General features: G+C 42.6%; 1 protein-coding gene across 1 annotated transcript in view; it reads left to right on the plus strand.

Annotated features, from left to right (window-relative positions):
- The window catches only part of LOC112074349 (uncharacterized), a 21003-nt gene extending 17704 nt beyond the window's left edge, over positions 1–3299 (plus strand). The window contains exon 8 of the mRNA XM_024141538.2: positions 3107–3299. Coding sequence (XP_023997306.2) covers positions 3107–3243 — 137 coding nt within the window. The 3' untranslated portion in view covers positions 3244–3299. The remainder of the gene's footprint in view (positions 1–3106) is intronic.
- Positions 3300–10710: the final 7411 nt, after the last annotated feature.

Below are 10710 nucleotides of genomic sequence, written 5' to 3' on the forward strand. Positions count from 1 at the left end.
TTATTATTTAAAAATCATACAATGTTATTTTCTGGATTTTTTTTTTAATTCCGTTTCACAGTTGAAGTGTACCATGATAAAATTACAGACTCTACATGCTATTAGTAGAAACCTGCAAATCGCAGTGTATCAAATACTTGTTCTCCCACTGTATATATTTATTTTAAATATATTTCAAGACATGGCATATAGTGCGTGAGATACCAAGGGTGGACGATACTTCTCGTCACACTCTCAGTCTTTCACAATAGCTGGCCTCGTGCTCTTTCACAATAGCTGGCCTCGTGTTATCTGTAGTTTTGAGCTGCACTGTCCCACTCTGTGGTGGATAACATCCACTCTTCGTTATGTAATGAGCTGTAAGGCACAACTATCCTATTTTTTTTGAAAATTAGCAGTCCACATGTCAAGTGTCATTGCGCCATTTTGTATTTACCTAAGTTCTCTCTCAACTCTGGGACTACCCACCAGCTGATGTTTTTTGCCTGATGCAGGACTCTAGTGACTGAAACATTCACACCTCCAGTAATTTCACAAAAGGATAGTCTAATAGCTCGGCTAGGTGTGGAAAATCCCCCAATTTTGTGCCACAGTTCAGACTACTGATAGATGCTGCGGTCAGTCAGAGTTGAGTCCTACTGTAAAGTGTAGCCTAAAGGTTCAAAATACGCCAAACTTCAAATCAAACTGTATTTGTCACATGTGCCGAATATAACAGGTTACTGTGAAATACTAACTTACAAGTAGAGGTCGACCGATTATGATTTTTCAACACCGATACTGATTATTGGAGGACCAAAAAAAGCCGATACCGATTAATCGGACGATTTTTATTTATTTATTTATCGAAGCAGCGTTACCCATGCAGAGCAAGGGGAACAACTACTCCAAGTCTCAGAGCGAGTGACGTTTGAAACGCTATTAGCGCGCACCCCGCTAACTAGCTAGCCATTTCACATCGGTTACACCAGCCTAATCTCGGGAGTTGATAGGCTTGAAGTCATAAACAGCGCAATGCTTGAAGCATTGTGAAGAGCTGCTGGCAAAACGCACGAAAGTGCTGTTTGAATGAATGCTTACGAGCCTGCTGGTGCCTACCATCGCTCATTCAGACTGCTCTATCAAATCATAGACTTAATTATAACATAATAACACACAGAAATACGAGCCTTAGGTCATTAATATGGTCGAATCCGGAAACTATAATTTCGAAAACAAACCGTTTATTCTATCAGTGAAATAGTGAACCGTTACGTATTTTATCTAACGGATGGCATCCCCAAGTCTAAATATTCCTGTTACATTGCACAACCTTCAATGTTATGTCATAATTATGTAAAATTCTGGCGAATTAGTTCGCAACGAGCCAGGYGGCCCAAAATGCTGCATATACCTTGACTCTGCTTGCACAGAATGCAAGAGAAGTGACACAATTTCCCTAGTTAAAATATATTCATGTTAGCAGGCAATATTAACTAAATATGCAGGTTTATTTTTTWAAACTTGTGTATTGATTTTAAGAAAGGCATTGATGTTTATGGTTAGGTACGTATTGGTGCAACGACAGTAATTTTTTCACGAATGCGCATGTTAAATCACCCGTTTGGCGAAGTAGGCTGTGATTCAATGATAAATTAACAGGCACCGCATCGATTATATGCAACGCAGGACAAGCTAGATACAGTAGTAATATCATCAACCGTGTGTAGTTAACCAGGGATTATGTTAAAATTATGATAGTTTTTTTTGTAAGATAAGTTTAATGCTAGCTAGCAACTTACCTTGGCTCCTTGCTGCACTCGCGTAACAGGTGGTCAGCCTGCCACGCAGTCTCCTCGTGGAGTGCAATGTAATCGGCCATAATCGGCGTCCAAAAATGACAATTACCGATTTATGAAAACTTGAAATCGGAACCTAATTAATCGGCCATGCCGATCCAGACTCCCAGGCTAGCAGTGAGTTATTGGAGCTAACGTGATGCAGTCCAGACTCCCAGGCTAGCAGTGAGTTAGTGGAGCTTAAGCTGATGCCCAGACTCCCAGGCTAGCAGTGAGTTAGTGGAGCTAACATGATGCAGTCCAGGCTAGCAGTGAGTTAGTGGAGCTAACATGATGCAGTCCAGGCTAGCAGTGCGTTAGTGGAGCTAGCATGATGCAGTCCAGGCTAGCAGTGAGTTAGTGGAGCTAACATGATGCAGTCCAGGCTAGCAGTGAGTTAGTGGAGCAGACCGGGGGATCTATAGTAAAGGGTCTGCTGCACTGATACCCAGGCTTGATCCGTGAGACACATTTTGATAGAAGTACCGAAAGTTACAAATTCTAGTACCGACCCGTTTTTCGTCTTCTAGTTTTAAAAAAGTACTGACGTTTCGGTATACCGCGCAACACTAGTGTGTGCACATGCAGCTCCGGAGACAGTGCTGTTCCTACTTCAGACAAGCATGCGTTAAAACGTTGTTCATTTGCACAATGTCTCTCGTTCACATTGGCTTGTAAATAAACAAACCTCACAAAAAAAGTATATTCTACCTATAGATGTATAACTTTATGAGCTGGATTGCCTGTCGTTGCCTTTGTGCTCGTTTAGCATATTTAGCTAGCAGCCGCTATGGAATTTCGCTAACACTTGTGCAATTTGTTTTTTATTCTGGTAAAGATTTTTTTTWAACAAATGCAGAAGCTTCGGGACCTTTAGTCCRGGAAACAAAGGTCTTAAAGTCGGATCCACTATTCTGAAATAACCTTTTAGAACCAATAAATGGGCTTGACAACCAGAAACACATGTAGAAGTTAAGAATTCTTAATGAACCAGAAAATCACAAGTCATTTCTGGTAGTTTATCAAAGTTAGCTGGTACAATCTGTAGTGTACCCTCAGGCATTCCTGACCACGGTGTGTGTGTGTGGAGTACTTGAAGGTGTGGCAGTTTTAATCTAGAAGACAATAGTCAACTGTAAATCTTTGTCGCTTGTTGGTTCAAATTAGTCTCGAGGACCATGTAAAAAAAAAAAAAAAAGTCACTTTGAGTGGCTGTAGTTGGAGTGTTTCTCGGGGCATCTTTGTGTCTGTTTGGTTGTTGAAGTATTTGTGTTTTTTGTGTTCTCCAGCTGAGAAGAAACAGTCCCCAAGTATTGTGTTCAGAAAGGTAAGACCGACCGAACATGATCCATCTCTSCCTGCCTGCCGAACTGTCTTTCCCTCTGCATGTGTTGGCTACTCCTGTTCTGCTAGTCTGTTCTGCTAGTCCGATTTGGATAAGCATCCTTTTAATTCTGTGGCTGTTAACTATCTTCTGTAGTATCCTCCGTGTCCTATGTTAGTGTAAGGTGAAGTTGCCCCTAAGACATTGATCCTGAGTCAGTTTAGCATTTTCTACACTAATAGTTAGGTATGGTGGAGAGGAAGCTGATCCTGGATCACCCCACAATGTGTGTTGGTCCCGATGCACATTTTTTTTAGTTGCAGCAGAGTCAGGGTCTTGTCAGTTGGTCCAGTCGTTATACGGCCACCGGTCTGGCAGGGTCTGTCAGTTGGTCGTTATAAATCAATAAAAAGTAACACAATAAGAATAACATAACGAGGCTATATACAGGGGGTACCGGTACAGAGTCAATGTGGAGGCTATATACAGGGGGTACCGGTACTGAGTTAGTGTGGAGGCTATATACAGGGGGTACCGGTACAGAGTCAATGTGGAGGCTATATACAGGGGGTACCGGTACTGAGTTAGTGTGGAGGCTAGTAGTACAGGGGGTACCGGTACACGAGTAATGTGGAGGCTATATACAGGGGGTACGGTACAGAGTCAATGTGGAGGCTATATACAGGGGGTACCGGTACAGAGTCAATGTGGAGGCTATATACAGGGGGTACCGGTACAGAGTCAATGTGGAGGCTAATATACAGGGGGGTACCGGTACCGTGTCATGGGTAGAGCTATAATACAGGGTGTACCAGTACAGAGTCAATGTGGAGGGCTTATACAGGGGGTACCGGTACAGAGTCAATGTGGAGGCTATATACAGGGGGTACCGGTACCGAGTCAATGTGGAGGCTATATACAGGTGGCACCGTTACCGAGTCAGTTGAGGTAATCTGTACATGTAGGTGGGGGCGAAGTGACTATGCATAGGTAACAAACAAACAGTGAGTAGCAGTAGCGTCCACTGTCCGCGATAAGAGACGGGAAAAAGGCCATAGTTCCATTGACAGACTCTGCTGAGGTACAGTAATAATTCATTCCAAGAAACAACTTCCAACAGATTTGAAGGTATGACATATAAGTTATGAGGTGGGTAGTTGTAGGTAGTAGATCTTGGTGAATATTGCTGGTTTTGTAGTTAGGTATCCCACTGTAGTATTGTGTTGTCGTGTTAGTGTGAGCTATAATGTTTAAATTATCGGAACGTTCACTAAAGGGGGAGGGGATTTAAGGTTCGCTATTGAGGGAGGACTGTGAGGGGTGTGTTTCAGCTGTTGACAGTTGGAAAAACTCTACCCCGTCACTTCCACAACCTGTCTCTACCCTATTCATCCCCTGACACGATATATATATAGTCCTGGAAGACAAAGAGAAATGAAGTGAAAGACAAAAGTACAGAAAAGTAAAAGAAACACGGCTATATAAGGAGTAGGGACTCTGGTTGCCTAGGGCACGGGTAGCAACCGTGGTCCTGGACTTCCTGGTACCCTCATGGTTTTAGATTGGTTCAATCTTAGAAGACCGGATGTGTTGAAATTAGTCAATCGCTGAAGTGATCTATTAGCTTTGTAGCTCAGTGTAGTGCCTAGTCGGGACACCATCCTGCTCTACGTGCAGCACTCTAGGAAGCGTATCCCTGAGCCATTTCCGTGATTACGACACAAGAGGGTCTATCACCGTTTCGGAGCGAACTAGAGCTGTTGTCACACAGGGTGTTGAAGACGGGCTGAGTTCACCACAATAAATGCATTTGAATATTTCTATGTTTTTAGAAGGTGTCGATTTGGTTTCTAAGGCAAGTGTAGCACAGGCGTTGGGCTATTTGCGCTGCAGGAATCGTTGTCAGCTCACTAATGAGAGGGTCTAGAACCGAACCTTGCGGGACGCCACAATAGTTGTAGAATAGAATAGTTCTTAGCGTAGCGGTTGTTTCCTTATTTACCGTTTTTCACTGACCGCCAGATTCCAGACTAATCCATGCATGGGTTAAAGCTGTGGGTTAAAGCAGTTAATTTATTTCTACTAACTAGCCTCTTATTAACCTTTACAAACATGAGTGCAAACCGCATGTTTTTTTACCTTAAAAAAATAAATAATTATAAATCAAAGTGATTAATTTAGGCCGATGGCAACGGGATGGTTATCTGGTAATGGGATGGTTATCTGGTAACGGGATGGTTATCCGGTAACGGGATGGTTATCCGGTAACGGGATGGTTATCTGGTAACGGGATGGTTATCTGGTAACGGGATGGTTATCTGGTAACGGGACGGTTATCCGGAAACGGGACGGTTATCCGGAAACGGGACGGTTATCCGGAAACGGGACGGTTATCCGGTAACGGGACGGTTATCCGGTAACGGGACGGTTATCTGGCTGTAATATGATATGATAGGGTTGCAACATGCTGCTCACTTACCCAGGTTTCCTGGAAATCCCGGTTGAAGGGGGATTACTTTATTTCCTCCTGATGGAACGTTGGGAAATGTAATCACGTTCTGCAACCCTACTAGAAGTGCAATCGTAGMTGGCACCCTATTCCCTATATAGTGCACTACACTGTGGGCCTGGTCAAAAGTAGTGCACACTATACGGATTCGGGTGCCGTTTGGGACTCAAACGTAGTGTGACTGTTGTGCTGGTCGGTCTGTTCCTCCCATCTTCCCTTCCCGTAGTGTGCTGTAGTGTGACTGTGTTGTGCTGGTTGCTCTGTCCCTCCCATCTTCCCTTCCCGTAGTGTGCTGTACTGTCTTGTGCTGGTCGGTTCTGTCTCAGGGTGGGAAGGGGTATAACTGGGTTCTAGGGGGAACGACTGGAGTTCAAAAGAAGAGGAATATCGGCAACAGCGACGCGACTCCACTTTACACTAAGGTTACGCTTTATAAGCCCGACTCCATTTACACTGAAGGTACGCTTTATAACCTGCCTCACTTTACACTAGTGTGCGCTTTATAACCGACTCCACTTTACACTAAGTCGCTTTACATAACCTGAACTCCACTTTACCCTAAGGTGCGGCTTTATAAACCCGACTCCATCTTTACCCTAAGGTAGCCTTTAATAACCTGACTTCCACTTTACACTCAAGGTGCCGTTTAATACACCCGAACCTTCCACTTTACACTAAGGTACGCTTTTATAACTGACTCCACTTTACACTAGGTGCGCTTTATAACCAACTCCACTTTACGCTAAGGTACGCTGTTATACACTGCAACTCCACTTTTAACGCTAGGTGCGCTTTATACACCTGACTTCCACTTTCACACTCAAGGTACGCGTTTAAACCCGACTCCACTTTTTACGGCTAAGGTAACGCTTTATACCTGCTCCACTTTACACTAAGGTAACGCTTTATAACCCGACTCCACTTTACGCTAAGGTGGCTTTATAACTGACTCACCTTTACGCTAAGGACGCTTTTATAACCCGATCCTCACTTTAGCGCTAAGGTCACGCTTTCATAACCTGACTCCACTTTTACACTAAGGTGCGCTTTATAAACCTGAACTCGACCTTTACACTAAGGTACGCTTTAATTAACCTGATCCACTTTACCACTAAGGTACGCTTTTATAACCTGACTCCACTTTACACTACAGGTGCGCCTTTATAACCTGACTCCACTTTTAGCACTAAGGTACGCTTTATAACCTGACTCACTTTCACTAAGGTACGCTTTATAACCTGACTCACTTTCACTAAGGTACGCTTTATAACCCAACTCCAACTTTACACTAAGGTACGCTTTATAACCTGACTCCACTTTAACGCTAAGGTAGCTTTTATAAACCTGACTCCACTTTAACGCTAAGGTAACGCTTTATAACCTGACTCCACTTTACACTCAAGGTACGCTTTATAACCCGACTCCACTTTAACCTAAGGTACGCTTTATAAACCTGAACCCACTTTACCTAAGGTCGGCTTTATAACGCTGACTCCCACTTTACAACTAAGGTGCGCTTTATAACCCGGACTCCCATTTACACTAAGGTACGCTTATAACCTGACTCCACTTTACACTAAGGTGAGCGCTTTCATACCCGAGCTCCAACTTTACAACTAAGGTGGGCGCTTTAAAGCCTGAACTCCACTTTACACTAAGGTACGCTTTATAACCCGACTCAACTTTACACTAAGGTACGCTTTTATAACCCGACTCCACTTTACACTAAGGTACGCTTTATAACCTGACTCCACTTTACACTAAGGTGCGCTTTAATAACCTACTCCGTTTACCTAGGTACGCTTATCACCTGACTCCATTTACACTAAGGTGCGCTTTATAACCTGACTCCACTTTAACACTCAAGGTACGCTTTTACCTGACTCCACTTTACACTAAGGTGCGCTTTAATAACTTGGACTTCACTTTACACTAGGTTGCGCTTTATACCTGACTCCACTTTACGCTAAGGTACGCTTTTATAACCTGACTCCACTTTACGCTAAGGTACGCTTTATAACCTGACTCCACTTTAACTAAGTGTACGCTTTATAACCCGACTCCACTTTACACTAAGGTACGCTTTATAACCTGACTCACTTACAGCTAGGTACGCTTTGTAACCCGACTCCACTTTACACTAAGGTACGCTTTATAACCCTGACTCCACTTTACACTAAGGTACCTTTAACCTGACTCCACCCTTTACACTAAGGTCGCTTTATAACCTGACTCCACTTTACACTACGGTACGCTTTATAACCTGACTCCACTTTACACTAAGGTACGCTTTATACCCGACTCCACTTTACACTAAGGTACGCTTTTATAACCCTGACTCCACTTTACACTAAGGTACGCTTTATAACCCGACTCACTTTAACACTAAGGTACGCTTTAATAACCTGACTCCACTTTACACTAAGGTACGCTTTATAACCTGACTCCACTTTACCACTAAGGTTACGCTTATAACCCGATCTCCACTTTACACTAAGGTACGCTTTATAACCTGACTCCACTTTAACTAAGGTACGCTTTATAACCTGACTCCACTTTACGCTAAGGTACGCTTTATAACTGACTCCACTTTACGCTAAGGTACGCTTTATAACCTGACTGCCACTTTACACTAGGTACGCTTTATACCTGAACTCCACTTTACACTAAGGTCGCTTTGTACCCGACTCCACTTTACACTAAGGTACGCTTTATACCTGACTCCACTTTACACTAAGGTACGCTTTATAACCTGACTCCACTTTACACTAAGGTACGTTTATAACTGACTCCACTTTACACTAAGGTACGCTTTATAACCTGACTCCACTTTACACTAAGGTACGCTTTATAACCTGACTCCATCTTTACCGCTTAAGGTAACGGCTTTACTAACGCTGACTCACTTTAACAACTAAGGTAGCTTTATCACCTGAGCTCCCACTTTACACTAAGGTACGCTTTATAACCCGACTCCACTTTACACTAAGGTACGCTTTAATAACCCGACTCCACTTTACATAAGGTACGTTTCATAACCCGACTGACCACTTTTACACTAAGAGGTAGGCTTTGTAACCGACTCCATTTACGCTAAGGTACGCTTTATAACCTGACTCCATTTTACACTAAGGTACGCTTTATAACCTGACTCCACTTTACACTAAGGTACGCTTTAATACCTGACTCTAACTTTAACTAAGGTACGCTTTATAACGACCTGACTCCTACTTTTACAACTAAGGTACGCTTTATAACCTGACTCCACTTTACACTAGTAGCTTTAAACTGCTCCCTTACGTAAGTACGCTTTACTAACCTGACTCCACTTTACGCTAAGGTACGCTTTATAACCTGACTCCACTTTACACCTAAGGTACGCTTTATAACCTGCCTCACTTTCATAAGGTACGCTTTATAACCCGACTCCACTTTACACTAAGGTAACGGCTTTATAACCTGACTCCACTTTACACTAAGGTACGCTTTATACCCGACTCACTTTACACTAAGGTACGCTTTATCCACCTGACTTCCACTTTAACGCTAAGGTACGCTTTATAACCTGACTCCATCTTACACTAAGGTACGCTTTATAACCCGACTCCACTTTACACTAAGGTACGCTTATAAACCTGACTCCACTTTACACTAAGGTACGCTTTGTAACCTGACTCACTTTACACTAAGGTACGCTTTTTCATAACCTGACTCCACTTTGAACCGCTAAAGGTAACGCTTTATAACCTGACTCCACTTTACACTTAAGGTAACGCTTTGTAACCTGACTCCACTTTAGCTAGGTACGCCTTTGTAACTGATCCACTTTACGCTAAGGTACGCTTTGTAACCTGACTTCCACTTTTACTACTAGTACGCTTTGTAAACCTGACTCCACTTTACGCTAAGGTGTACGCTTTGTAACCTGAACTCCACTTTAACGCTAAGGTACCGCTTTGTTAACCTGACTCCCTTTATAACTGAACTCAGCTTTCTGGTAGAAAGTGAAGTGCACTACTTCTGATCAGGGCCCATAAGGGTTCTGGTAGAAAGTAGTGGCACTATCTAGGGGAAATGTTGCGATTTTGGGAGGCCATACTCTAAATAGAATGAAATTGACGAGACTCCAAAAATATACTTAAAAAAATAATATATTAATTCCAGCGTGGAATTAGCATTCATCCTCCTATGATGTGTTTTTTGGATAAAGTTCTCCTTACTGTTCTTGGTTCGTGCGTTTGTTTTTCAAGAAGAAGCGTACAGCGGTTTGACACAACATCAAACGCAAGGTCACGCAGGAGACGCTAAGTATTTCGTAAGTGGGGATGTAGGGTTTGACGCCATTTCATTTAATTCCAGTCAATTTAGGAAGTACACTAAAATTACAATTTACTCAGAAAAGCTTTTTTTCAAAGAGGAACATTTGGAATTTGTTTTCTTTCTTGAGGGTAGTACATAACAACCACCCTGGAACATTATGGATTTGCATTAGTATAGACAACAAAGTTCGCAGTGCAAGTTCGATCAGACTTTTTTTTGTTTTTGTGGTTTTTGATGTCACAAAGAGGACCCGGACAGCCAGTCTATTTCCTACAATGTAAAACCTTCATACTAAACCAAATCGTGTGTGCCCTCATGCCTACTGGTACACTTTCAGCCACTTAAAGCAATCCAAATCGGGCTTGCAAGGTTGCTATCCAACTAGCCTGCCTCATGTTAATAGCCTGCTATGTTAGCCCTATAGCCCTACCTGAGCCTGTAGCACTGCATCGAGTGAGACAGTTTCTTTCACAACCTAGCTAGCTAATTATCATATTTAATTAGCGAATTGAGGTCCAGAATGAGCCCTTCCTAACCAAGTTATCAAAGAATGTTAGGCTATATACAGTGTGTTCAGAAAGTATTCAGACCCCTTGACTGTTTTCCAGCATTTTGTTAGCCATTCAAGCTTATTCTAAATTGATACAAATTGTTTCTCGCCGCTCCATCAATTACACCCATCCCATATATGACAAAAGCAAAATATATATATATTCTTTTTTCTTTCTAATTTAAATAAA

This window comes from Salvelinus sp. IW2-2015, unplaced genomic scaffold, assembly GCF_002910315.2.
Source record: "Salvelinus sp. IW2-2015 unplaced genomic scaffold, ASM291031v2 Un_scaffold2598, whole genome shotgun sequence".
In the NCBI taxonomy this organism is placed as follows: Eukaryota; Metazoa; Chordata; class Actinopteri; order Salmoniformes; family Salmonidae; genus Salvelinus; species Salvelinus sp. IW2-2015.